Source organism: Fusarium graminearum, chromosome 4 (assembly GCF_000240135.3).
Source record: "Fusarium graminearum PH-1 chromosome 4, whole genome shotgun sequence".
Classification (NCBI taxonomy): Eukaryota; Fungi; Ascomycota; class Sordariomycetes; order Hypocreales; family Nectriaceae; genus Fusarium; species Fusarium graminearum.
In genome coordinates, this window is record NC_026477.1 from 1929769 (window position 1) to 1957745 (window position 27977).

Genomic DNA, 27977 nt, shown 5'->3' on the forward strand with positions numbered 1-27977 from the left:
GGATTTCGACCTCCAATTACGAACCTCGCTCAGGACAAGAGGGCCCAACCTGCGGACCGCACCAAGACTGAGGAGGAGAAGGCTGAAGAAGAGTCTCAGAGGTTGAAGGAACTCGAAGAAAAACGCCAGAAGCGCATGCGAGGAGAGTCAGTCAGCGATAGTGAGGACGAGGAAGTCAACAACAAGGGCAAGAAGACTGAGCAAGACGAGATGGACCTGGACGACGAAGACGATTTTGGTCTTGGTGACGGTATCCGAGCTCGACCTACAGCTACCGAACTTGGATTCGACGATGAAGACGACTTCATCATCGACGATGATCTTGTGGCTGACGGATCTGACATGGAGCCACTCGATGACAGTGACGATGAATCGATGGAGGATGGATCTGAGGAGGAAGAGGAAGAGGAGGATGAGTTTACCAAGGGCCTCCTCAACGAAGAAGAGAGCCGAAATCCTGTCTTCGAAGTTGACTCGACTACAAAGGCTTCGGCCATTCAGAAAGGTGATGAGCAGGGTCTTCCTTATACCTTCACGTGCCCCCAGACTTGCGATGAGCTGAAGGCCACTCTGGCCCCATACCCGACCAAGACCTTCCCTACCATCGTTCAAAGAATTCGTGCCCTCTACCACCCTAAGCTCAACAGCAAGAACAAGGAGAAGCTCGGCAACTTTGCTACTTCTCTGGTCGACTATATTGGTTCACCTTGGGATCCCACAACTTCTGCTCCCTTTACTGTCCTCGAAAGCCTTGTCCGACACATCCACTCTCTTTCCAAAATGTTCCCTGTCGAGATTGGCAAGCAGTTCAGCCACAACATTGAGGAGATCAGCACCTCAAGACCGCTGGACCTGGGGCCTGGAGACCTCGTTCTGTTGACTGCTGTTGGTACCATTTTCCCCACCTCCGATCACTTCCACCAGGTTGTCACCCCTGCTGTGTTGACAATTACGCGATACTTGGGCCAGAAGGTACCGCAAGGCCTGGCACACTATGCCATCGGCGCCTATCTCTCAACCCTTGCTATCAGCTACCAGAAGCTCGCAAAGCGCTATGTTCCTGAGGTTATCAACTTCTCTCTGAACACTCTCTGTGCTTTGGCGCCTGCTGCTTCTTCCAAGCAATTCGGAAACTTTCCCATCCACAATGCTCCCGCCGATATCCGTATCGAGAGCGCAAGTAAGGCCAAGGTCCGGAAGCCAAATTTCTCGGACTGCATCGCCGGGGAGTTGAAAAAGTCCGAAGCCAATGCTAGTAAGGTTGCCATTATCAACGCCACAGCGTCCATTTTAGAGGCTGCTGCGGACTTGTGGACTGGCAAGAGCGCATTCATTGAGACTTTCAGCCAGGCTGCAAGCGTGCTAAAGCATCTCAACGGCAAGGCTTGCCGACCCCAGCTACCTACCGCTTTGAATGAGAGGGTTGAGAAGTTGCTGGCCAAGTTCGACCGCATGCTCCAGGTTGCCCAGCTATCGCGTCGCAACGTTGAACTCCACCACCACCGTCCCCTGGCAATCAAGACTTATATCCCCAAGTTCGAGGAGACGTTCGACCCAGACAAGCACTACGACCCAGACCGTGAGCGTGCAGAGATGGCCAAGCTCAAGAAGGAGCACAAGAGGGAGCGCAAGGGTGCTCTGCGGGAGCTGCGCAAGGACGCCAACTTTATGGCGCGGGAGAAGCTGCGCGTCAAGAAGGCGAAGGACGAGGCTTACGAGAAGAAATACAAGCGCCTCGTTGCCGAGATTCAAAGCGAGGAGGGCCGCGAGTCGAATATTTACGAGAGGGAGAAGTCTGCGAGAAAGAAGGCCAAGAACAGGTAAATGGACATGGCGGCATAGGCTTAGGCGAAGGATACCACATATTCATTCATATATTCATTTGTGTAATAAGTGCCTGAGGCTGTTGATTTGAAAGCATATATCTGGAACTGTCTTGTACACAGCCGTGATGTCTATTAGCAACGATGGTCAGCTATTTTTTACCTATATACCATGTTGGATAACAACAATTAGATCATGCCGAAGTATACTCCTAGTGAGATACGAGGCGAAGAAATGCATATATATAATATCGAACTTATTATCCTTGAAGGAGATGTCTGTAGTAAGAGATACACATACCTTAATTTGCCCAGGAACCAGCGTCAGAGCTACACACCTAAGCCCGAAAATTAGTGGAGCCCGCTACAATCATAGCCTGGAACAGTTTCCATACATTAACAAGAATCTTTATTCATCACAAGTAACAATCGACAACAGTAATTTCATCTCCAATTCACATCACTCAAACAATTTCACTCATAGAAAAGGCCTGAATCATGAGTAATGAACAAAAGAATGGCGCGGGCGCGCCAGATGAAGACGAGGATGACTACATGAACATGTCCTTTGGCGAGCCTGCACCCGTCAAAGAGACATCCCTTCAGCGCACGCAACGACTGAAGCGCGAATCACGCGCACGAGGAAACGTCAAATCAAAAGAACAGATTGCGGAAGAGGAGGAAGCCGCTCGCGAAAAGGCTCTCTCCACTTCGCTGCTGGATGACGCAAAGGCCAAGAAGAGCAAAGGTTTTGCCATGATGGCAAAGATGGGATTCACAGGTGGCGGTCTGGGAAAGAAGACAGATGAAGGCGCTGCGCCGGGTCGGACGGAACCGATCAAAGTCAGCGTCAAAGATGACCGTGGAGGCATTGGCTTGGATAATGAGAAAAAGCGAAAGATCAGAGAAGCGGCTGAGGAAAGAGACATCAAAGCCGCCAAGATGGATCCCGATGAGTATCGTGATCGTGTGCGGAAAGAGCGCGAGGACGCGAGACTAGAGAAACAGTTCTTTGCGGCTCAACGCATGGCAGAGAGGATGGATGATGAAAAGGCGGAACTCGCTGGCTCTGGAGAACAAGCATCGAAAACAAACGATAAATCTGGCAAGGCAACACCGACATCCTCACGCCCTCTCAAATCAATACCGCTTCTGTACCGTGGCCTTGTGAGACACAGAGAAGAAGCCGAGCGAGACAGGCGCATGCGATATGATCTCGAACAGTCACTATCGAGGCTACCTACGTATGAGGATGACCAGGAGGACGAAGACGATAAGAGGGCCCTGGGTAAGGGACAGACTGTGTATGCTACGACTGATGATTTGGATGAGGAGGACGAGGAGTTGGATCAATTCAATGAACTTGAGATTGGGGAGAGGTTGAAGACAGTCTTGGAATACCTGAGGGAGAAGCATCAATATTGCTTCTGGTGTAAGATGGTGTATCCTGATACTGAGATGGAGGGTTGTCCTGGATTGACTGAGGAGGAACATGATTGATCTGATAAGAGCGACACCGCACAATGGTGGTGTATGTGCTTACAACCGCAGCCCGGACTTGGTGAACGATCAATACCAAGTTACAAGCAGGTGGCGACTATATAATACAACTTTGCCTATAAGAGCATATGCATTATCACATCGAGGTGAATCACGAGCTGCAAGCCACTTGTGTCTTATCCGCTGACTTGGTGGCATACCTACCCTGAAACAAACGAGTCGTCGTCTCGGGGAGATCTCAACAAAACGTTTGCTACCTGGTCGCATGATACAGTACTTTTCTCAACGATGGACAAGTCATCTCAACAAATTGATGATAAGTGTTAGCTGACGCGTCAGGCATAGGAATGATATCGGAAAGTTAGACTAGATTTGGTTTAGAGGCGACAATATCGTCACACAACCTGTTTGTTTTTCTCCAGCCATTGGTCAATGATAGCTGACAGTGTATATGAGATATCGTGCTTTTTACCTCTGTATGACTACGTTGTGTCCAGGGAGATATCAGCAATAAGGTTAAACTCAACTACTAAAGTTATTGTAGCTGTACGGTACCCTTCACCATCAGCCTGCCTCAGACACCGTGGATACCTTAGTAGGTAGCTCATAAAAGGACATCCATAAAGCGCAGCTATAATAAGAAGGATGGAGTTTGTCGTTTTCTCTATACCCAGCAGAGTAGAGCTCTTTTGGCTAAGGGTAACCAAGCATGTACGCAGAAGACCACGACGACTGGCCATGTTCACAGCCCTCCTAATAAGGCAAATGCACCAATGTAAGGAAAGCGGCTCTTTTTCATCAATCAGGGATCACCTATAGAGCTTCTATTTTATCTGATATAACTTCGGGCCTAACTGCAGCAAGCATACATCTAATCTTTAGACTCAAGACTCATGACTTGAAATTTTGAGTCACAGGTCGAAAGTATATTGCAATCGGTGTTTCTTGTCTACCTATGAAATGACTTGGAGTTTTGGGAGCTTAGTAACGAAACATTATGTTAAAACACACTCGGTGGTGGTTATGGTTGGTACAACTTTAAAGGCATGTCAAAAATATATAATAATTGGCAGTTTCCTTTCTGTCCCAAAGTCTTTCCTCCTGAACATACCAAACCAACCTTCCCATCGTATCGGAAGAATATCAGAACCATGGGTGGCATTCAGGATCTTCCAAATGAGCTTCTATTCCTAATAATGGAGTATTGCGGCTCAGAACTCTTACCACTTATGAATGTATACCCGACTGCCCTGAGATATTTCTCCAATAATCGTAAATGCTTCGTCGCCCGTATGTCGAATCGCTTCGGCGGCGACCTAGATTTTCCTTCGTTCGTGCGCGCAGCACACTTACGCTATATCAGACAGGAACGAGACTTCGCTTCCCTAGGAACCGAAGCGGTTGAAGACAAGAGAAGACAAGTTTTTGACTCAACCTGCGACACTGCGCCACTCGAATTACACAAGTTCTCGGTCTCAGCACTTTGAATTATGTTGGAGCTTGGTGAAAATGCAACGCGGATAATCGATATGTATTCGCAGGAAGCACTGGCAGATATGGCTGCGCAACCCAAAGCTGAGTTCTATATTGCACGACAGTCAACATAACTGACTCAGGACGAGCGAAGACGTTTCATGAATATAGCCTTTAAATTTGAAAGTTACTGCCTCACCTTCTTCTATCAACGGAAGGTGCTTTTCGGGAGGGACAACAACTTTCGACAGATGTTTTTTGACAAGCCTAGTTCCGACATGCACCCGTAAAACAAGACCGTCGTTGGGAGATTTTAATACATTATGTTCTATATACAGTATAAGCATCGGGAACTACTATCAAGGGTTATTTGGCGTCTTGAATCCATCCACGGCAGGGCGGCCGCGCCATCATTGACAGACGGCACTCGACAGTACTTGGAACAGAGGTTCTTAAACTCAATACAGCGCGATCACGAGGGAATTTCTGTTGAATACTCCTGCCACCTTACTTGTCATGGCTTAAAAATACTCGTGGGCCTCCAGGAAATAAGCATCAAAGAGTTGACAGGATCTACTGTAACGACATATTTGGGTGTTAGGGAGCTTGCCGGTATCGATGTCTCATTCATGACAGACCGTCCGGACTTTCGATCAAGAAGACCAGAGTATTGGTCTTGGTATCCATGGGAATACGTTGAAGAGATTTTAGAGGAATTTCAAACCCTGGACCTAAATGGAGATTGGGATGATACTTGGAGTCGTGCAATTCCCTTCTGGGACCCAAGTGAGAATGAGAATCCATATGGTAAAAATTATCGCGGTCTGTCAAAGTTCTGGTTCCTACACCGGACTCTCTATCGTCTTTGATTCAACTCTCGTCATCATCACCATGGACCCTATGTGGAGAGGAACCAGCTCCAAATGGATACTATGTGGATAGTATACTCGGCTAGGATTTTGAGGAAACTGTTTGTGCTGCGGAAATTGGGCTTGAGGTAGCGCCAGCGTTGATAAACGAGGCTGTCGCAAAGTCAAAGGAGTGTCAGGGCGAAGAAGAGATTGACTAGGACAGGGGTAATGATATAATGTTGATGACAATAGGTGTATTCCTTTTACAAGTATGTCTGGCTTATCGAGCACACCTTTCCAAGACCGATATGAAATAACAGAGACTACCTTCCCTTCCATCTCAACTTTCCAACCCATGCAGCCCATCTTTGAACCTCCTCCTCTTCGAGCAACAGGTCAACAGTGTAGTAATCCCGAGCGAGTTCCTCGTGAGTTTTAAAGTTGTGCACAAAGCGATGGCACGCACCACACAGCCAGGCTACATTCTGCAGATCCTCCTTGCGGTGCCAACCTCGCTTGACGGCCTTTTCGTGCACGAATCTTGGGATAAGATGATGGTATGACAGAGGGACCCAAGATCGAGCACAAAGCTCGCAGGCGTCGGCACGGGTGGCCCGTGTAGCGGGAGGTGGCTCGATGAGGGGAGTGATGTACGAGGTTATGATGGGGAGTAAGAATGCCTCGGGGGAGGACGGGAGATGCGATGTAGTGTATAGATCGGCAGAGATAAGGTTGTAAGTCGTCAATGTTTCAACAACAGAAGGTGGCAGGTTTAACACGGAGAGACTCTCCTTTGTGAGAGGAAGAGAATACTGCTCCTGCAACGCCTCGTTGTCCCTCCAGGTTCGATACTCCAAGGTCTGCAGCTCATCCGGAAGATTCTCGAATATCTCTGCAGCAAGATAATCTACAAAGTCAGCAAGCTCTTCGGCGTCCCTCTCCGGGTTCGGAGCCGGAGTGGATGCTGTAGCGGCTGGAGTAGCGGCCGAGTTCTTGCGACGCCGACGGCGTTTGGGCGGGGCCGGGGATGCAGGTTGGAGAAGGGTGGTTGATAAGCAATCCCTGAAGAGGGCATAGTTTTCGGGGTTTTCGTTGGCTGACATTGCCGTGTGTATCTATGTCTTCTGGTTACCTCTGTTGTGCGATGCGTAGGGTGTTATTTGCTGTGCTACAAACAAGACAAGAGATGGAATAGACTTGATTTGGTGACGTAATTGAAATCACAACTGTTCATTTATTAAGTGAAGCATTTTTGGAAACAATTGATTCCATTTCGTTATTTTATGTAGAGTTTATTTAGAGTTGAGATAATGTTTTCGAATATCGAAGAGCTGTTTGAGTGCTGGAGTTGAACTGTGGTCTTTATTTCGACTACTAAGTAAGCCGGCTGAGTCACTCGGTGTAAGTGATTGGATTTCCTCTACTTGAAACCATCTCGACAATGAATATTCCAGCAATGCCCTAGATTCAAAGAAGGAGTTTTGAAAGTAACTCCATAACACTAGACAACCTTTCCTCTTACCGAAGTCTTGTTGCTGTCATTCGTAGCACCGAGAGCAAGACAAGTCCGAGCCGAACCGAGTGACTCTTCGGGCATGAAAGCTATCACCGGATGAAACCAACGGTGTAGGATGAGTATTATTGAAGCGTCAATAAGTGCAGGATCATCGCACGTGGTTGGTAGTTACCTATGACTGTGCTGCCATGTCATACGTAGGTGAACAAGAATAAGAGCAAGAATGAGTGAGTGAATGTGTGAGGCGAACATGACGCTGCTGTACATCCCCACTGATCACACTTAGCAACACGGCAGATGATTGACTACCCTGCGTTTCAGCGATCGACAAGATCTTCAGGCCAACTAGAATCTCTCAAACAGTTTTATCGTCAGAATCTAACAACTAAGCTTGTTGTCAACCATGAGTAGCCCCCACGCAAAGGGTCAAAGGTTGTTTGGTTAAAGCATGAGCAATAAGAGGGGGGGTTAAATGATCGAATATACAGTTATAAGAATGATTTGATGATTTACAGACTAAAACAATAGACGACATGACAGACAGTAACAGATGCATACCGCTACTGATGGCACGTTGGTATCTATGAATATCCACAAAGTGACAGGGTAAAGAAGTGGGCATTGGACCCGACGATATGAGGCCCCAGATATTACAAAGTCGGCCCGCCAAGTCACGATATTCTAGAAAGGAGCAAAGAAAAATCACGGGATTCATATGTCATAGACGATAATACTTCAATGAGACAAGAAGTGCTTGGGCGCATTTTTTTTTAAAAAAAAGGAATGTTATTTTGGGGGATGTAACAAAACAAAACACGTCGCGATATGTCGATCAAATAGACTAATATAAATGTTTATATTTAGTTGAAACGCAATGCGACAAAAGCCAAAACGTTTCCTCAACCCGTATCAACCGTCTTTCTGTTACTGGCACTGACACCAAAAGGCTACTAAGATAATGAGGCTCTGCGGCAGACGTACCATCAAGATTAGGTCAAAAATCAACATCTGATCTACATGCGATCTGGCTCACATAAATCGAAGTAGCACCGAGTAGGGCGAGATTGAATCACCTGTTTTTTTGTTGCTGGCATACCCGGAAAAGGGCCGTACTTGTCAGGAGACTTTGTGGTGAGGACGAGGGTATTTTGTGTTTGATGGCACAGAGCATGCCACCAATCACAAGGTCATGGATGTGTCGAAGAGTACATACAGCATGAATGACATAACTCGACATGGACGGAGCGTTACATCCGATAGATATAGGATTAAAAAAAGATGAGATCGATAGAAACAAGCCTGACACAGAACAACCACAACCGAAGACTACGCCGCAAGTCAAAGATAGTTGTCATTGGTTTGACATAGTTTCAGCTGCTCTGGCAAGACAGCTACACGAGAGGAGAAGGGGAATCCGGGGAGCCACGTACAGTCGACTCTACCAAGTAAGCTAGACAGGCTGCAGTACGCTACCAGGCTGATATGGAAACCCTTTATCCGCTCCGCTCCTCTCTCCGCAAAGCAAATCAAAACAAAGCGCAGCGGAGAGTGGGGGGTTTTCCCTCTCAAATCGTTGGTGGCTGTCGACAAAACCAGAGGAAAATGACAAGATGAAGGCTGGAAGCGCGTAAGCCGCGGGAACAACGGGAGCCGATCCCATGATGGAGGGATGCCCTCCCCCTTCCATGTTATCACTCTTGCTGCAAGTGCAGTGAATGACTTGGCACAGCAAATAGACGGGAAGATCAAGCCAAGAGAACGAGAGAAGAAAAAAAAGGCCCGAGTGACAGACTAACAACGAGAGGTCTCGAACATGAGACGCGGACAGAGAGACAGGCCGGCCTGATAGTACTGGATTGACGAAACTGATATCAACAAAAAAACAAAAGGAAACAAAGTCTGGAACGAATTGAGTATGGAAATTGACTTTGGTTGTACTCAATGTCACAGCACCTTTGTGCCATCTCGTCTTACATGCCTATAGTACAAAGGTATCTTCATGTGAAAAGACTTGCCTCAACAACTTTCACAGGCCAAAAAAAACTGGGCTTGTTGTCATGCCCTGACTTGCCCTGTCTCCAGGTCTTTGATGCCCGCCTGGTCTGTAACATCCACTAAAAGAAACGCGAGGCACGCCATCCATGCCCAAGCTAAAATGGGAATTACCCGATGCGTGTTCCCTGCGGTTCTCTCTCGTGGGGGCCTGGAGCCCTGTCAATCAACCACCTTGCTATCATGAGTGACTTTATTGGGTAATTGTCTGGAGCCAGGGTCTCTCTCACCTCACTTAGACTGACCACAGAATGGATATGCCAAACGGAGCCCACGGAGATGGAGATGGGAGATGGATGCTCTTTGAAAGGGGGGGGGGACACTATACTACACTACACACAACACAGTCGGCGCTTCTCTTTCTGTTTTGAATTTAGTTTACTTTATTGGATAGAATGGATCTTGCTATTTTGTTGAAATAGTCTGCCATGTCCTTCCAGAAGCTGAGGTCCTTCATTCTAGCTCATCATCTTTATACTACAACAACAACCATATACTATCTACTATCTACTATCATCTACACCTTATATCTACTAGACAATCACCTACAACACACATCAAACACGCCAACATCAACATGCCTTCAAAGCTACTCTCAAACAAGCCAAACGAGGCCATCTACGTCGATAGCATCGCCAGCCTCTCAGACCCTCTCTCTTCCATGTCATCTACCTTCTCTCTCGTCTCTCTCTTGACCATGGCCTACCACGTCCGAACACCACAACCTGCCAGCCAGGAACGCCTTCTCACACTCTTAAACACAATGTCACCAGCCCTCAGAACACATGCGGACCCAAGATACTCGCGCGAGGAGATCCTCAACTCCTTCGTCCACTTTCTCAGCCCTGTCCTCAACGGCATGGCAGGCATGCTAGAGCTCCTTGCAAACGTCGATGCCTTCTCACGTCCAGAAGACTTCCGTCAGTTCTGGAGCCTCGAGCAGAGCAACCTCATCAGAGACTTTGTAGAGAGTGGGGGACCCTTGCGGGGGATGCAGGGCTACGACGTCCCCTTCCTCGAGACCTTTGTCAAGGACTCATCGTGCAGGATCGCTCTCGGTAGCAACCAGGGCATGCTTCTGCTAGTCCCTGCGGACGCCGAGGTCGGCGACGATGTGTGGTGGGACGAGGATGAGCAGCGTCTTACTGTCAGAAAAGGCGTTGACGATCTCAACACCAACGTCGAAGCATACCTCGACAACGGTTCAAGGATATCCGCCATGGCTATCCCTTCTGCCACTTAAAAAAGCGTCCCCTCCTTCATCATGACTTGACGATTTTTTTTTTACTTTACGGACACTGTTGCTTTTTGGGAAATGAAATGGGACTCGATTTGATATCCACAGCGGGATTTTTTTACTCTCTCTTTTTTTTTCTTTCTCTATTAGGAACTGGATTGGCAGCAGAGACTACTACTGCGCTTACTGGAGTACAATGGCGGCGCATGAGCGATGAGATGATACACCTCTCATGGGGGCAAAAACAAGCAACATAGAGAAGATCTATCTATCTAAGGTTTTGATATGCTAGTTTTATGACAATTAAATTCGTCTCAACTTTTCTTACTTAAAAGGCATGTGCAAGCGCATCCCACGTGCTTGAGCCACACATATGTTCCCTACATTCGATTAGTGTGGAAGCCACTCACTTCATAGTTCCACCTTTCCAAATGCTGTTGTGCAGATCTAATCGACCTACCTAACCTAACCTAGCTCGGCACCTCAGCAGCGTCATCTTTCGTTACATCTTTTTGTTTTCCTTTTTCTTCACAGCGAGCATTGACACTCACATCTCATACAACATGGCGTCGGACGAGGAACGTGGAACTCGGCCTAGCCGAAAGCGCTACGATGACGAGGATCACGAACCCAGAGACACCGACCGTCGATCAAAACAGTCAGACCGCGATTCTGGACGCCGAGAGCGTCGTCGATCCCGTGACAGACGCGACAGGAGGCGATCTCGGACACCAGAATCCTCCTCGCGGCGGAGGTCAAGAAGCCGAGACCGGGATCGCGACAGGAATAGAGAACACAGACGTCGACGGTCACGCGACGACAAAAGTTCACGACGAAGACCACGCGGCGACGACGACGAAGGAAATGACAAACGGGTCGCGAAACGCAGCCCCGTGAGACAGGCTGCCCCTTTACCTTCCCAGGCGGACTCCTTTGCTGTTACCACCGGCGAAGCGCCTGAGAAGCCCAAGGAGAAGCCCAACTTCGGAAGCACGGGGGTCTTGGCCGCAGCATCCAACTCGGTCGCACAAGCAGATGGTACGACAGTTACACTCAAGTACCACGAGCCCGCCGAGGCACGTAAGCCCTCACCGCGCGACGTCTGGAAGCTGTTCATCTTCAAGGGCCAAGATATTGTCGACACGATAGAGCTGAGCGCACGGAGCTGCTGGCTCGTTGGACGGGAGATGTCGGTCGTCGATCTGCCCGCGGAGCACCCGAGCATCAGCAAGCAGCATGCTGTGATTCAGTTCCGCTATGTTGAGAAGAGGAATGAGTTCGGCGACAAGATTGGCAAGGTCAAGCCGTATCTTATCGATCTTGAGAGTGCTAATGGAACCAAGTTGAATGATGGCAAGATTCCTGACAGCAGATATCTGGAGTTGAGGGACAAAGATATGATTCAGTTCGGGCACAGTACTCGAGAGTACGTTGTCATGCTTGCACCGAGGGACTGAGCATCGACTCGAAGTAACCAGAACGAACGACGGCCTTGCAACGTTAGCCCGGCAACCAGTTCTACCCAAGTAGAGGCCTCATTCCTTATCAGACGACTTGAAAACGAAGCTCTAGGAGAAGCCTTTTGGAATCATATTGGCTTTTCCGTATCAGGCATCGAGAGTGGCTGGATTCTGTGACTCGGCCAAGCTTTGCCCAAGGACTCATAGGGAATCCGGGCGAGTCATCAGGACCAAATCACAAGGTTGTACCCATCGAGCTGGGCTATCGTTAACGGATAAGCCTCGTTGAAGTCCAATCAATGTCCAAAGATTGAGAGATGAGTTCCGCCTTGAGCTTCCACATGGCTCTTCGGGCAACATTTACGCCGAGGAAAATGACATTCGACTCTTCCAACGAGCAGTCACATGTGTGGTCTCACGCCATGATGTGTCAGTATTAGAATAAGGGAGAAAATAATGGAGAGGTTTGTTATCTGTACATTTATGCCACATAGGCAAGGACACTTAGTATTTGGACTTTTAATTGCATAGCGGCAATACAGAATATTTGAAGTTTTCATGGCGAGTTATCTCATGCACTTCCCGGCAGTGGATTGCATATCAATGCCATACAAATCGAGGAAGGCTCTGTTGCCTCATAGTCAAGGTCACGCATACGTTGAGATACTTCAAGACTCATTCACACGAACGTATCTGGAACTTATAATTCAACTTCAGCCTTCACGCTCGCATTGCAAAGTCTCAATCCTCGTTATCAGGTATTTGCACACTTACCTTCGTCGTTGTAAAATGACGAATGAGCAAAAAATAAAAAACATACAACAGCGGGGATTCGCTGGTCGTCACCGACCCAACTACTAATCCGCCCCTTACCAGCTTATCTATGGGAGAGCGGACGGGATCCCGAGTTCTCTGATAGGTATGGTCGTATGTGCTGGAGATGAAGTTATCGTGGCTATTGTACAGCGATTGCTGAGTAGTCCCACTTCGAGACTTCTGATACTACACCTCACCCACGTGAAACCATTGCTGCACAGAGACCGAGTCTGTACTGCTTCATGAGAATGTGAATGCTGTTATCGGCGAACGAGAAAAGTTTGGAATCATCGTGAACGTTGATTAAAGCATGTGCCACGCGCCTCAAATGGGTGGCGTTGAGGATTCATGTGCAAAGTGAGGCTCAAGTTCACCTGTGAATTACATTACACGTTTGTTAGGAACGAGTCCCACGCGTTATGCAATATACAATTTTGAACTTGAAACTTTATAAAGGAATATAACATGTCAGTTGTCTTCAGTCAGGCAAAAACTCAGCCACTGCCTGGCACTTACATAGCTTGATGAAAAGGGAGTCTGGGTCAGTATAATGGCATCGCAAAGACATCATTCTCTTGCCTCTTTGGAATTGACAGATACACCTCTTTATTTCTTTTTATTTACTCGGAAATCATATTACAGCTGGTAGATTCTCCCTACAAAAGCCTGGTAAAGCTCAGAAATATAATGGTCTGGTGACGTTCTAATTTGTTCTTCACAAGCATCGATATCTCCTTACCCAAGAGTCACGCAACCAGATTAAAGTCTTGCAATATGACGTGTACTCTCAGATATCGGTCAATAAGAGGGCAAGATTTACCACAACCTTGCCGAGCTATCGTGACTGTTCTTGGGCACGCAATTATAGTGTCAGCCTTGATGAAGCAGTATTTATATGTCAGTAATCCTCCCTGATCTTGTCAAACTATTCTTCCTCTTTCACACGCACAAGCACACTCTATGTCTCTTTCTTTCATCTCTATTTCTTTTATTCGCCTAGAATATCGACTCAACAGAACACCATGGTGCGCAACCCCCTAATCGGTAACATAAAAGTTGGCCTAGTATGCTCTAAGCTTTAGAGTACAAAAATAAGCAACCTAAAGGTCTGGCCTAAATGACCTAAATGGCATAGACCGACTTGCTGACTTCGTCTCGCATGCCTTGAGCGGCCAACTTTTCTGATACCCCAAGTCCCCTATCTAAAGAAATAATGGCTAACAGGTAGTAAAACAGGGATCCGAAAACCGCGAGATAAGCCGCTACGAGATAACAGCGGTCTACACACATCCAGAAGCCAAGGCCGACATTGTCTTTGTTCACGGACTCAACGCAGAGCCAGACATTACATGGACCGCCAAAGACGGGACCTTCTGGCCGCTGGATCTCCTACCGGCTGCACTCAAGGGCACACACGCAAACATCCTGATCTACGGATACAATGCAGATGTGTACTCCAAAGGGAACAACCGAACAACCAGCAATCACTTCATAAATCAGCACGCAGAGGATCTCATCACGAACCTCATGCTTCACCGAAGAAGTCAAGGGACATCCAAGAATCCTATCATATGGGCATGTCACTCGCTAGGAGGTATTCTCGTCAAAAGAGCTCTACTCTACTCCCATGACGTGCGTGAAACTCGCCTGGAAGACCTCGGGTCAATCTACATCTCAACCTTTGGACTAATCTTTTTGGCCACCCCACATGTAGGATCGGACGCAGCAGCCTGGGGCGTAATTGTTCAGGCTATGGCAGCCGCCTTGATTCCAAGGAGGTTCTTCGACTCAGAGCCGGTGCTCCTGAAAACGCTCAGGAAAGACAACGAAACTCTCGTCAACATCAACAGCCACTTCTTGGACATATATCAGCGTTTTGAAGTCCACATGGTTCGCGAGAATCAAAAAACGGATGTGAAGGGCAAAAAGTATGCGATCCTCCCCCCATCATCTTTGTTCGTGATCAGTCAGACTAACCGTTCAGCAGATTCTTCGTCGTAGATGCACATTCAGCCGGACCTCCGTTGCCTGGTGTCACCTACTACGGCATAGAAGCCAACCACGTCGACATGTGCAAATTCGAAAGTATAAACTCTCCAGGATTCCGCAACATCGCCATCACGTTGCAACAATGGATCGAGAGGGCTCCTTTTCTGATTCAAGAACGGTGGCTCGCTGCAGAGGATGAGGGTCGAAATCGGGCTCTAGCAAAAGTGAACGAGATTATGTCGCCATTTGCAGCCCATCAGATGTACGCACAGAGGGCTATCTTGTCGGCATACGATTACAATGGAAACAGTAGTAACGCTGTTCCGAGAATCCACAGTGCAAGATACCCTGAAGTATCTCTAAATCCAGGTTTTAGCTATTGGATGGCAAATTCTCCCATCAATACCAACTCAAACAGTGGCATTGAGCCATCGCCTGGATATCCGCAATATCTGCAGTCTCATAGACGTGCTCTGATTACTGATGGGTCGATCTCCTCGTCATTGCCTAGTAGTTTTGCTAGCAACACTCTCCCGCCTCCATTCGCTACTGTCGGAGGCTATGCATCACAGCCGATATCTCCCCGGTCAGAAATGTCAGTCCCATACACTTCTGCCTTCATTCCTTTTGGCAATCAAGATTGGTGTCCAAGACAAACAGGAACATGGAACTTCTACGATACTAGTTATGGGGATACCTATGCTCCAAGACAACACATGTCCCCTGAGGCTGTGCATGTCTCCGAAATCGAGTCCTTGCCTCCCGAGAGTCAGGATACCAAACAGATGGAAAATCACCCTCCTGACTACTGTCAGCCTCGGGTGCCGGAATGAGAACTCTTGGATTGGAGAAGCGCCGGCCTGCGAAGAGGCCCCTTGTATCAACACTTATCTTCTTCCTTGCAATTTCATATAAGAAAGCTATGGACCCTGGATTAGAGATTGTCTAGGCCTCGGGGTATCAGAAGAATTGACCACTGGAAGCATAAGAGACGAAATTAGTAGGTTAGCTTATGCTATTTAGTCTAGGCTTCTTAGGCTATTTATTTTTGTATTCTAAGACTGAGGAGGCCAACGTTTCTGCTACCCACTATCTAGATAGGTTAGAAACGGAGTTTAGAAAAAAAAGGCTCATTAATAACATCACGTCCGTTCGGGATGACAATCAACTGAAATATGAACGTAGAATGTGAGGTCAGCAGAGGCTTGTTATGTTGACTGATTGATAACATATAGTCGTCATAATCATACTGCTAATGCTACATAATTCATTATCCGTATCCCTTGTGTTTATAAAGTAGCAGTCCTAGCGACACCGTTCTCATCTACCAGCATTGGAGGCAACTCAATAGGACTTCGGCCGTTTCTGTAACTCCATAGACGACTCACGTCCTTTACTCTAATTCCATGGTTCTCGGTCGCTCTCTTAAGCTTCTCAGAAATTCCATGGACTTCAATCGGAGTTGAGGCGTCTCCAGTTCCGAACCCCTGGGTTCCAGCCCATGATATCTCAAATGCTTCCCTTGCGTTTGCCGAGGCGCTGCCTTCCTCGCCAACTTTGAATTCCTCTTCCATGAACTCGTTGTCCTCATCGGCACCAGTATACTCTCCAGTATCGGCGTCATGCTTGAGTGGGAACATGGCGTTGAGGTAGTGTTGGTTCATTTGATGTCCTCCGTAGCGACCGTCCGCTCGCGCAAATAATCTTCCCTGGAAGCGTGGGAGTTCTCTTGATTCCATTCTGTTTGTGGCAAAGTGGAGGATGCCCCAGATGGCAACGAAATCTGTACCATTCGCATAGTGCTCAACGTGCTTGATGCATCTGTCTTTTGCCGCAGATACAGATCGTGTCGACACACCAGAAGATTCCTTTCTGACAGGGTTGCAGGTCTTGTTGTTTGAGTCAAGCTTTGTATCCACGGGGCTGCTGGACGGAGAATCGAAGCTGGACTCGGTCAAGAATGTGTTCATGGCAGAAAGAGGGTTAAGTCGGGATAGAGTTGCCGAGGATCTGTGACGGTGGGGGTTGTTGAAGTGATTAGCCGCGTTGCCAAATGTGTAAACCTCTAGTTTAGACATAAGATCCTGCGGCAGCTCTTGGAGCAGCCAGTCGAGAACAAGTCCGCCCTCGATCCCTCCTTGGGAGTGTAAGATGAAGACCACTTTAGATTTACTCTGGTCGTATAGGATGTCTTTGAGGAGTCTAAAGCAAATCCTGACATCTCCAGTTGCGTAACCAAAGTTCCTTTGGATGAGACATTCCACGACGTCGAATATTATTCCAGATGTTCGGTTGTGAATGCCTAGGATAGGTCGCCCAAAAGTCAATGCCAGTCGGTTCAGATTTGACTGCATCCAATGTTCTCTGGGAAGTTGTCAGTAAAGGAGGTTCTTGCGAGAGTATCATGTAACGTACCCAACAGCAACGCCATTCAAGAAAACCCACTGCTCATGAGCGTGCTCAGGCAGTTCCTTGGCATACTTCTCCTCCGATTTGTAGGTTTCTTTCTTTCCGTTGAGGAGCTTGCAGAGCAACCAGTTCACGATCATGAAGCCAGTAATTCCCGCGCCAGCCATCCATACTGGTAATATGATAGCAAAGGGTAAAGCGAGAACGAAGCCAAGTTGCAGGATGATAAGGATAAAGTGCACAACGATGCAGAAGATGTTTTGGGATGAAGGGTACAGCTCGTCGAATTCCTTGGACTTGCAAGGATATACAGGCCATACCACCCAAGGGAGAGCCCACACGTAGATGAAGAAGTAGTAGATATCTTTGGCGAGAAGTTTCAAGGGAGGATCTGTGTGAGAGTAGTCGATCACAGATTCCTCGCCTATCTGAGAGCGATAGTATTGAGTTGCACCCATGGTAACGACGAGAAGCAGGGTCAGTGGATACTCAGTGCGTTGTCATTTGCGAGAGAAGTAAGGACGCGAGAGGATATGTAGGGTTGGCGAAGTCGGTAAGATTCGAGGAGTCGAGTTGAAATAACTGACGTCTATCGTCGCGTGATAGAAAGAGCAAACAGTAAATATATAATATCCATGCGGCAAGGCTGCTGCCTTTTGGCCAAGCTCAGATCTTACTCCTTATAGAGTGCTCAGCCCTTTTCCTCCATCTCGACACCCATAGAATCGATGGACGCCTGCTATGCCAGGTCAGATGCCCCCCTGGAGATGAAGAATGCGACGTCATCACACCAACTTCTGACTGGGATTATTGAGGCTTAGTGGGCTAGTTAGGCGTAGCATCCATAACGATGGAGATGGAAGCCAAGACGGAAGAATAAGCGAAAATTCTTGGGTTTGGCGCGTATGGCTTTTGGTGTTTTCCACTCGAGTCGATGGATGGTAGATCACAAAGTAGGTACGTTTTTAACCTCAAGATATTCCCTGAGTAACTTTCTGAGGGTGCCATAGAGTCGGTTACGGTACTGGACAGTAAAGTGAAACTGTTTTAGCGCCTCAACCGCTGATGCAACTGCTACGGAGATCGATCTCCACCAACACATCCCCTGTATCATGGGACGGGAGTAACCGTCAAGGTTCCGCAGGGTAGGGCAGTCACACGACAAGGAATCGATGTATTTATGTCCAAATTTTATTCAAGGTTTCTCTTAGAAGAATGTGGTTTCTGTATCATCAACAATTTGGACCTTGATGCATCCATTTTTGGGGTCTGATGATAAAGTCAAGCCTTCAAGTGCCTGCTCCAAAGGAAAGACATGTGTTACAAGCTTCTTCGCATCAACAAGGCCTCCTTCAAGGCACGCGATACCCGCAGGCCACGTGTCTTTGTACCGGTTGATGAATCGAATTTGAATCTGAAATCTCTAGTTAGTACACCATAGCCCCAGGAGACTAAACACATACCTCAGCAAGTGACAAGTGCATAAATGGTAGGTTGTTCATAATGGATCTGCCCACACCGACAACCATGAGAACACCTCCACGACGCACCATGAAAGCAGCCGAACATACGCTGCTCTCAATGCCCGTGCATTCAAAAACAACTCGAGGCTGAACATACTCCGTCTCGCCAAACAAACGCCTCACATTTTTACCATTCTCCTCGTTGCTCTTAGTAGTGTCGACTTGGTAGGTTTTCACTGTAGGGACCATTTCTTTAGCAAACGCCAATCGCTTGGGCTCCACGTCAGTGATGACAAGTGGATGGGCACCCGAAGCTCGTGCAGAAGCGAGAGCGAGAAGACCTATGGGGCCGGCGCCGCAGATAACGACGGGTGTTCCGAGGGTGATGGGGGCTGAGTTGATGCCGTGTAGGACAACGCTCAAGGGCTCCAGAAGGGCGCCTTCAGCGAAGGATACATTGTCAGGAAGCCTACACACGTCAGTTTCCTTGCGTTTCATAATGACAGAAAGGAACGGGTTTGTACTTATGGAGCCACTTAGAAGGATGGACTTTGTATCGCTGTAGAGTTCCAGCATAAGGGTAGACACCCGAGAACTGGACATCTTCACAGAGGTTGTATCGACCATCCTTGCAGAGGAAACAATGCCCACAAGGAACGCCAGGCTCAACAGCCACCCGATCGCCTAGAATCTCGCATGAGTATTTGTAGTTTCCATGGTCCTTTTTGGGTATCACACTCACCAGGCTTGAAGTTGTCAACATCCTCGCCAACTTGTATCACTACGCCAGCCGCCTCATGCCCAATGATACAATCGCCCTCGAAAACAAGAGATCCAATACGTCCTGTTTTCCAAAAATGTACATCTGAACTAACCCAGTTATTAGCCTCTGCAACAACCGAAAACTTGTTCAATAGCTTACCCGCAGATACCAGTGGCCTTAATGTGAAGAAGAACCTCGCCAGCCTGAGGTGCATATACTGGTGCGTCGACTCTTTTCAAATTGTGGTCGGCTGTTACCTGCAGAGAGGGGTTTGGTAGAGGAGCCTGGAGGGTCTGAGCATGGTCGAGAAAATTGTTGATCTTGTGTTCCTGGGTTGTGGAATTTGAGCTGTTTGTTAGCGGTTGAGAGGCTGCAAGGGAACACATCGTGGGACGTATCACTGTCAAGTGAGGTACGCGGATATGATAGAATACGGTGAATGACAAGTGAGTAGCTTTGCAAGACAAGAAAGAGAACCATCTGAGTCACAGTAACCCTCGTCGACTTTGCTACCCGCTCATCAGCTGCTCTGGACGCTTAATATTGCTCGTTTGAGAGAGCCCGTGTTGATACTCTCCTCACTTCCCCACACCACGCTCTGGCACAAGTGATGCTTAGAGTTGCCTTTTTTGGAAGTCATGATCAATAAGTCAATTCGGACTTGACTTGAGCGATGATACGGAAATAGAGGCCTCAAACTTTCGGTAATTCCTTCGTTTCTGCTCTGTCGCTCGCCGAAGTTGATGTTTGTTCGGCAGTGTAAGGTTGGAAATAGAAGCACCCCCACTGCAACCCCAGAACTCCCCCATATTCTGTTTTGTCCACTGACACTCAGATAATAAATACATGTATGCATGCACCAGTAATTCTTTGAAAATCATGAACAACCACCAAATGCAGGAGAGTATGTAATTACAATCAATTTCAAGTCAACGACGAATCGAACGGCACACACTTGTTGTCTCTTCAAAAGAATACCTAAGCTACTCTGTACCCCTTGAGCATCTACCATGTACACTAAGTTGCGTGAAATCCTGTGATTGGAGCTCTTTCTTTTGCTTTTTTATCGATATTACAGAGTAAAATACCAATGGATAGTTGGATGATCTTCTCTCAAGAAAGCACTGCTATACTCTATACTTGTATCACGATCAGCATCGGCATTACAATCAAGACACGGTATTGGTAGGTTGACGAGAAATACTAGTCCCAGCATCTCGGTACGGAGCATCATCTCCTGATAGATCATACTGAAAAAAACCATTGCTTTTTCTTGAAGCCTTCATGACTCTGTCAAATTAAATGTGGATAGTGCAATCAATATCCATGGCCAATATCTAGTCTAGTGGTCAAGCTATTACTCTGTACCAAGCCTACAAGCTCACCATTCTTATGGGTGTTCACATCAGTATTTGCACACTCGACTAAAGTCAATCGCAAAACATTAGTGCCTACGAATAGATTGTAGAAAGCGTTGCTTATTCTGTTTACTGATAACTGAGTCTTACCCACCTTGAATGTCTCAAGTACCTTGCAGCTGCAGCGAACCAACAGTGAAACATGCCTACCCCGAGGGAGAACCAAAATGCAGTCTTGTCGGCGCTAATGGCCTGTTCTCCCAAGATATGTACATGCAACATACTGAAGATGATTGTGGCATGCGCTTTGATTCCGACTAGTTATGCGTTTCATCTTTCTGTCAGATCAAAACGTTGTGACGCTAAGAGCCACGACGTGTTTCTTATTTTCGGACCTGTCAAAGAAAGAAGGGGTCTTTGCTTGGGAATGTCCGTGAGCCTCTGGGCTTAGCCTGCGTCTTTGTTTGGCAGCCATGTGCTATGTATGCAAGTGTACAAGTGTAGCCGCAATAGTCAACCGTTATCTCGGAGGACAAAGCAGCCGCCGTGTGCAATGGCATGCTAGCATGGCCCATTGGATGCAACAAAGACGACGTCTGTTCGCATGGTCTTGCAAGGGGTCAACCGTCAGCTGTGTTCCATCAACGCCGATCTGGAACATCGTACCTTAAATCCCTGCCTTTGCCCCTTTTGCTCGCGATTTAGGTAATTCTGCCGAAACGGAATGGTGCCCGCGGCAGATGAAGATGCTCACGCGTATGTACTGTACTGCACCATTAGAATGTATAGACAGGTGAAGCTAGGCAAGACAGGGAATAGGAAAAGGGGGCTTCCTTGTGGTTCTAGGGTCCTGCGGTTCCTGTGCGTGCTCGCCGCAACGCCCAGCCCACTGGGACATGCCCATATCTATCCTCGGGGGCTCCAGAAAAGAAAGAAAAAAGACCTTCGAGAAGCTGGGACGTGAGATGCTGGCTGGTTGACTCCCTGTATTTCTGTTGTTGGGAGATCGCGCCTTTGTATCCGTACTGTAGATATGAGCTACGGATAGGTATCAGAGTTCATCCACTGACTCGGTAACAGACAGGGTTGGATGGAGCTTTTGACTTTTTTTTTTCTTTGCTTCTGTCTTGATGATTAACATTAACGTGTAACCCAACAAGGCCTGGTTCGATGAAGTTGGACTCTTTCAAGTCTAGGCCGGGCGGGTTTTAGCGCACATCATCATATCAGTGCTTGGACAGTCTTGGGTTGGCGTTTTCTGTTTTATAGGCTTTGCAAGGATGGTTGGAAGTCAACATGCATTTTTTATTGTGTTGCAGTTTGCTAGAAACGTTCTCGAGAGGTAGGTTGGTTTTGGGAGATTCAACTTCAGGTGGTTGTGGTGATGATATCCACTCCATTACTGTTGTCAGGTACCCGGTGAAGAATAGGCGGGCACTAAAAACAGTTAGGGAGGTACAGACCTAGTACAGTACCTCCTGATGGTGGTTCTTCGGGCTTCAACTTGAACTTGAGCACAGGTACAAGTACAACACAAACATACGGCTTCCTGTTCAATGTGACAACCTATCATCTGTCAAAAGACTGAAATCTAGTCTTGTTTCTTAAAACTGCCAGTGTAACCCTGGACGGATACGTTCATGTGCATATCCTCCACTTCAGCGTTTCAGCAACATTCTTCTGGGCTGGCTCTTCCCTGTGGTGTTCTTGGGTAGTTTGTACTAGAGGTACAAAGTACTCGTACTTCCTCTGCTGAGAGTCCATCGTTAATTAACCCCAGCGTCTTGGGTTTCCCCCCCTGCATCAAACATCCCTGTTATCCCTCCTTAAAGCTGGTCCACCATTGGGATTGATAACTTCAGAGAACAATTTGCAGCGAATAAGACCCCGGATTGATGGACCAAGCGTGATGGAATGAAGGCTCTTGGTGGTCAGAACGCAGGTACATTGGCATTGGCATTGACAGCCCAACTGCTAAGTTAGACTGAAATTCCCCAAGGCGCCGTCGAGAGACCAAATTCTTAGCATCAGCCAACTTTGTCACGTCACAATTCCTCGACCTACAGCACCAACCTAGTCAAAACCTTCCAACCCAACCGCCAACTGGTCCAATCCTTTGCGCGTGGCTTTTTTTCGACCCATGCGGAAACCCGGCTTCCTTCTACTAACTCCAGCTAGCCTTGATTTGGTGAGAGTTGGTGCATTTCGGTACGGTACGGTAGAGTGCCGTGCGCGTGGTAGGCCAAGAGAAGAGAGAGAGGGTGTGTGAGAGACACAGAGACAGCTGAACAAAAGCCTTTTCTTTGACTCGACCCCCATCTCGACAAGATGCTCTCACCCTCATTCCCCTCCGCGTCCCCTTCTTCCAACGACAATGCTCGTCGTAAGACTCGACGTCGGCCCCATACCGAGTTGAACATTAACACAAACACTTCCTCCCTTGCCTCTCCGTCGCCTAGGGAAAGGGACTCCATTCCTCTACCACGCACGCCTCCGCCGAAAGACTCAGAATACCGTAGATCCAAGTCAAAGTCAAGACACCAGAATACCAACAACCGGGAGCCTTCCAGGCCACCCATCTCCAACCTTTACGCGCATGAGTCGTTTCTAGAGAACCCTACTCCTGTCGAGGACGACATGGACCGCCGCCTGCCTCCTTCAAACAACCGCGATTCCCACGACCTGTCGCTCTCTCCACGAAACGTCACCCGAGACTCCCTTGTTGCTAATATGCTCCTGTCCCTTGACCAGTTTTCTATGGCACAGTTGAGCGACAAATACGGCCCATCCACATCTACTCCCGGATCACGTTCACATACCTTCGACGAGACCTCGTCCCAGTCTATCGCAGCCGAGCAAACCAGAAGCTGGGTGGCTTCCAATTCTGTCGCAGCCCCATCCCGACCCAACGGGCACCAATATTCTTACAGCTCAGACCTGGAGGGTGCAGACGATTCCAGTCGCATATCTAGTCGCGGCCGACGAAGCAACAGCAGCTCCAATTTCCAGTCCAGCTTCCCACGTCTAAATAGTGTTCGAGAAGGCCACAGAGCAGGCTCATCTAGAGCCATGCATTCAAGAGGGGGCAAGCCGGGCAGCAGAAACAGCAGTGTAACTAGTGTCGACGCTGGTTATGCTCAGGTATTAGGGAGTCAACGTTACGGACGTGGGTTTGCGCGATCTGCGAGCTTTGACTACGGGCCACAACAGCAATCCTCCCCAGCGCCGGCCCCGGTTATCGAACCATCGTCGTTTCGAGTCGACTTCCCGAATAGTTACATCGACGACGAGTACGATGCGGCCCCAACCCCCAACGTCCCGGGCGGCCCACGGCGGCAACCGTCGATCCCCACGATGTCCAAAGCCGCATCGATGCCACCGCCGATACCAGCCGCACCTCTCGAGCCCCCTACCCTTGATCACAAACGAAGCAGTCGTTCTCTGAAGAGCTCATCCGGACGCAAAGCTGCTGCTTCGCGGGAACCCACACCCGCTGTACCAGCATTGGACCTCGATTCGGCGCCTGCACCCAATGTCGGTTATGGAAAATCGAAGGAGGCCGTGCACAGCGGCCCAACTACATCACATGCAGCTGCACCCGTCAAAGAGCGTCCGGGGTTTTTCAGGAGGGTCTTTGGCTCCTCACGTAACAACTCACAAAACACCAGCGAATCAGCAAATACCCCAGCACCCCAACTGAACTCTACTGCAGACACCAAGGTGGCTGGCAATGCCTCGACGCCACCATCCAGAGATACTTCTTCATCACATTCTCATCATCCCGCCTTACAAAAAAAGCCTTCTTCCTTCTTCCGAAGGCGTAAGAAGTCTGTCACTGAAGAAACCCCTCCCATTCCAGCAATGCCTATGGCTCCTGTACCTACTACAGCTGTACCTAGCCTGGCACCCCAGGAACGAGATTCAAGCTTGCCTCAACAACCAAGTCCTGCCAGCAGTTTACGCAAGGTTATGAACCCGTATATTCGAACTGGTCAGGGCGCCCCAGGGACTTCTACTTCTCAAGGGCCATCACCACTTGCTGATATTTCCAACATGACACCGGAGCGAAATGTGGATCAAGAAGAGTACAAGAGGGGATTCTCCCCTGACTATTCGCCTAGTCCCAACGCGAGGATCACCACAGTCAGATCCGAGTCTAATGAGCAACTTTCGAAGCGAAATCAGATAGATGGCACACCTTCCCGCCTCCCATCAGAGAGGCCTACCAAGACCATGGAATCACGGAATAACTCTTTCCTTAATCTAGATGGACTTAGTGACAACGAAGACGATAATGGAATGTTCGGTTTCAATCTTGCCAGTATGTCAAACACGAAACCTCAGCAGTCGGAAAATAGGGACAAGTCTGGCAGGGGCCATTCCAGAGATCCTCACAGACTGGAACAGTCTGATTCGGAAGACGAACTGGACCACGCCAACCTGGCACTGCCCATTGAAGGAGCTCGCGCCTCTAGTCCGGGATCGGCTTCGACTGGGACAGATTATAAGTCTGCTCTCAGTGCTGCTCCCAGTGTGAGAATTGAAAGCTCGGCAGATCCCAGTCCCAAGGTTCTAGGTACCTTTGATTCGATCAAGAACAAGGGTATTGATGAGCCTGAGTTTGTTATTGGTGACCCGACTGAAGATGACCGCCAGAAAGCACAGAAGATCTACGACGGCAACGAGGACTTCATCCAGAAAGGAAAAGCTGCTTCATTTATGGGTGAAGAGGGCCCGATCCGACAACGTACACTACAAGCTTATATGGAGTTATATAACTTTACCAATCAGAGCATTGTTCAGGCCTTGCGACAAGTCTGTGGACGATTGGTTTTCCGAGCAGAGACCCAGCAAGTTGATCGCATTTTGGTGGCCTTTTCCAAGAGATGGTGTGATTGCAACCCCAACCATGGGTTCAAAGCAACAGGTAAGTGCCGACCCGCCCTTCCCATCAACTAAGCTAATTCATAATAGATGTCATCCACACGATTTGCTACTCGATTATGTTACTCAATACCGATCTTCATATGGCCGATATTGAGCACAAGATGACTCGCAGTCAATTCATCAAGAACACCATGGGGACCATCTTGCAGGCCGTTGACGAAGCAGCACCTGATGCTTTCCAGCGGGCAAGTATCCTTCCAGACAAGAATGGCTTTCCAAACGGCGAGAATCAGCAACCCTCCGAACAGGACAAGAGGTCCTTTAGGAATTCTTTCAGGCCACCAGCCCGTGCTGACTCTGGTACTCTGCCTGGGGAGGGTATTGAAGACTGTGGCCCCTTGGTCAAGTCACGCTTCAGCGGAACCAGAAAGGCTTGGGAGGAACAGATAGAGACTGTTCTCAAGGGTATCTATAACTCTATTAGAGACGAGCGGCTGCCATTGTTCGGTGCTGAATCTGAAAAGAACGCCAGCTTGCAGCCTTCCAATAGCGGTGGTCTCTCTGTGATGGGCATGCTCAAGAGATCTCCGAGCGTCCTTAGCAAGGCTCCCTCGGAAAGCCAGCTGTCTGTTCGTGGTCGCATCAACGACAATGGTAAGGCTAACTCGGCAAGATGGACATCCAAGAGTCGATCCCGCGCCGGCATGAGTCGTACCGGCTTTTCGTCTAGTCGTACAAGTTTCGATGATGGGAACTCATTGTGGAGTCCCACGGCCTCATCAGCTACTTGGAGCCGTCACTCTTTGGGCAGAACCCAAACATCCGTCTCTCAGGATTCCTTTGGCTCTGCCCTTCGTGGCGACTACCAGCAATCAATTGGCTTTGCCAACGCGTTGAGTCAAGCCATTATCCGGGACGAAGAAGTTTACGGAGACGGTGCCCCATCCATCATGAGCTCAGACATTCCGGCAACGCAGCTCCTCGAAGACGAATCGCTCGAACTCGCCGGACCTCCATGGGTCAAGGAAGGAATGGTTACCCACAAGCATCATCTGGATGGCGTAGACAAGAAGGCCAAGGCCAGGAACTGGTCCGAGGTCTTTGCTGTCATTCAGAAGGGGCAGTTGAATCTGTTTTCTTTCCAGCCCAACAAATCTGTCCGTGCGAAGAACCGCGACAGAAACAATCGTGGCGGACCCGTTCTTGTTGGTGGTGGAAACTGGCAAGATAACGCAACGAACCTGGGCTCTTATAACCTTCGACAGACCCTCGCATCCGCCCTTCCGCCACCTGGCTACTCGAGAGCTCGACCACATGTTTGGGCTCTGAGCCTGCCCAACGGCGCCGTTCACTTATTTCAAGTGGGCACGCCTGAGATTTGCAAGGAATTCGTTACTACTGCGAACTATTGGAGCGCGCGATTAAGTACCCATCCGTTGACTGGTGGTATAAGTAACATTGAATATGGATGGAGCGAGGCCATCGTCAACAATGCCTTGGTATCGATCATCAATGAGACGGCCCCAGGCAAGACCTCCCGTCCCGGAAGCAGCGCAGCACAACACCACCACCGAAGATCGAGCGCCAACAGTGGAAGCTTCCGAGGATCAAGCTTTGATCAAGTCGCGGGTGCTTTTACCAACAACAGCGGACGTGGTAAACTGCCAGGCGATCGCATTCACATTGCAGAATGGGCGCCTCCGACCCAGAGCATGCGTCCCAGCAACCAGCCAGAGGCTGCGCAACTTCAGACCTTGGATGCATACGTCAAGGGGATTGAGGCAGAACTCCAAACGCACAACCGACTTCGCAGCCCCATGCTCTTGGCGTTCACGCCTAGAGGCAGCAACGCTGTCAAGGCCATGGCCAACTGGGAGCGCAAGAGCGCATATCTACTCCGCGAGATTGTCAAGTTCACAACTTACGTCGATTGTCTTCAACAAGCCGAGACAAGGAAGCAAGAGATTTACCACGAGAGAGACCTGGCGCAACGAGCCGCGCGAGGCGAACTCAGCGATGGCGACATGGACGTCAGTGGAGACGAAGGAGATGTAACACTGAGACCCTAAGAGGTCCATGTACGAACAAGCATACATACGCATCAGCATTTTCTTTTTTTTAACGTACGCTGCATATCAGTTATTGGCGTTCTTGGTTTCTATTTGATCATCATTCCTCACGCACGACTACCACCCAACCCTAATACCCAGACGTTGCGGTTCATGAATATTATTTACTTTTACGGTGTATAAAACGCTATAGCGGAGAATGGGACGACGGGAAAGAAGACGGGGGCGTTTGATAAATGCCACAGTGCTTGGATCTGTATACATTAATACTCTTTTTTGTAATGATACTGCTATGATATACGAACATATCA

At 48.5% G+C, this 27977-nt stretch overlaps 11 protein-coding genes and 1 non-coding gene across 12 annotated transcripts in view; 8 read left to right on the forward strand and 4 right to left on the reverse strand.

The window, feature by feature from the left end:
* The window catches only part of FGSG_13033 (uncharacterized protein), a gene marked incomplete at its 5' end in the record, with an annotated part of 2935 nt that extends 1047 nt beyond the window's left edge, over window positions 1-1888 (forward strand). The window contains one exon of the mRNA XM_011328362.1: window positions 42-1888. Coding sequence (XP_011326664.1) covers window positions 42-1824 — 1783 coding nt within the window. The 3' untranslated portion in view covers window positions 1825-1888. The remainder of the gene's footprint in view (window positions 1-41) is intronic.
* A 433-nt stretch (window positions 1889-2321) lies between these two features.
* On the forward strand, window positions 2322-3323 carry FGSG_06985 (uncharacterized protein; the record flags this gene model as incomplete). Its single annotated transcript, XM_011328363.1, has 1 exon — window positions 2322-3323. The coding sequence occupies one exon, from the start codon at window positions 2322-2324 to the stop codon at window positions 3321-3323; it is 1002 nt and encodes a 333-aa protein (XP_011326665.1).
* A 1151-nt stretch (window positions 3324-4474) lies between these two features.
* FGSG_13034 (uncharacterized protein) lies at window positions 4475-4810 on the forward strand (the record flags this gene model as incomplete). The annotated part of the gene is made up of 1 exon (XM_011328364.1): window positions 4475-4810. One exon carries the CDS (start codon window positions 4475-4477, stop codon window positions 4808-4810), a length of 336 nt encoding a protein of 111 aa, XP_011326666.1.
* A 309-nt stretch (window positions 4811-5119) lies between these two features.
* FGSG_13035 (uncharacterized protein) lies at window positions 5120-5665 on the forward strand (the record flags this gene model as incomplete). The annotated part of the gene is made up of 1 exon (XM_011328365.1): window positions 5120-5665. The coding sequence occupies one exon, from the start codon at window positions 5120-5122 to the stop codon at window positions 5663-5665; it is 546 nt and encodes a 181-aa protein (XP_011326667.1).
* A 305-nt stretch (window positions 5666-5970) lies between these two features.
* On the reverse strand, window positions 5971-6750 carry FGSG_06986 (uncharacterized protein; the record flags this gene model as incomplete). Its single annotated transcript, XM_011328366.1, has 1 exon — window positions 5971-6750. The coding sequence occupies one exon, from the start codon at window positions 6748-6750 to the stop codon at window positions 5971-5973; it is 780 nt and encodes a 259-aa protein (XP_011326668.1).
* Window positions 6751-9912: 3162 nt separating this feature from the next.
* FGSG_06987 (uncharacterized protein) lies at window positions 9913-10458 on the forward strand (the record flags this gene model as incomplete). Its single annotated transcript, XM_011328367.1, has 1 exon — window positions 9913-10458. One exon carries the CDS (start codon window positions 9913-9915, stop codon window positions 10456-10458), a length of 546 nt encoding a protein of 181 aa, XP_011326669.1.
* A 471-nt stretch (window positions 10459-10929) lies between these two features.
* Window positions 10930-12468, forward strand: FGSG_06988 (uncharacterized protein). The gene has a single exon (XM_011328368.1). It carries the CDS (start codon window positions 11016-11018, stop codon window positions 11907-11909), a length of 894 nt encoding a protein of 297 aa, XP_011326670.1. The 5' UTR covers window positions 10930-11015; the 3' UTR covers window positions 11910-12468.
* Window positions 12469-12725: 257 nt separating this feature from the next.
* FGSG_20036 lies at window positions 12726-12841 on the reverse strand. The gene has a single exon (XR_893037.1). It is a non-coding gene; the product is annotated as a 5S ribosomal RNA (ribosomal RNA).
* A 909-nt stretch (window positions 12842-13750) lies between these two features.
* Window positions 13751-15550, forward strand: FGSG_06989 (uncharacterized protein; the record flags this gene model as incomplete). The annotated part of the gene is made up of 3 exons (XM_011328369.1): window positions 13751-13753; window positions 13965-14656; window positions 14716-15550. 3 exons carry the CDS (start codon window positions 13751-13753, stop codon window positions 15548-15550), a joined length of 1530 nt encoding a protein of 509 aa, XP_011326671.1.
* Window positions 15551-16006: 456 nt separating this feature from the next.
* On the reverse strand, window positions 16007-17584 carry FGSG_06990 (uncharacterized protein; the record flags this gene model as incomplete). The annotated part of the gene is made up of 2 exons (XM_011328370.1): window positions 16007-17081; window positions 17133-17584. 2 exons carry the CDS (start codon window positions 17582-17584, stop codon window positions 16007-16009), a joined length of 1527 nt encoding a protein of 508 aa, XP_011326672.1.
* A 749-nt stretch (window positions 17585-18333) lies between these two features.
* On the reverse strand, window positions 18334-19738 carry FGSG_06991 (uncharacterized protein; the record flags this gene model as incomplete). The annotated part of the gene is made up of 5 exons (XM_011328371.1): window positions 18334-18540; window positions 18590-19058; window positions 19114-19273; window positions 19332-19433; window positions 19522-19738. 5 exons carry the CDS (start codon window positions 19736-19738, stop codon window positions 18334-18336), a joined length of 1155 nt encoding a protein of 384 aa, XP_011326673.1.
* A 3300-nt stretch (window positions 19739-23038) lies between these two features.
* Window positions 23039-27666, forward strand: FGSG_06992 (uncharacterized protein; the record flags this gene model as incomplete). Its single annotated transcript, XM_011328372.1, has 2 exons — window positions 23039-25637; window positions 25685-27666. 2 exons carry the CDS (start codon window positions 23039-23041, stop codon window positions 27664-27666), a joined length of 4581 nt encoding a protein of 1526 aa, XP_011326674.1.
* Window positions 27667-27977: the final 311 nt, after the last annotated feature.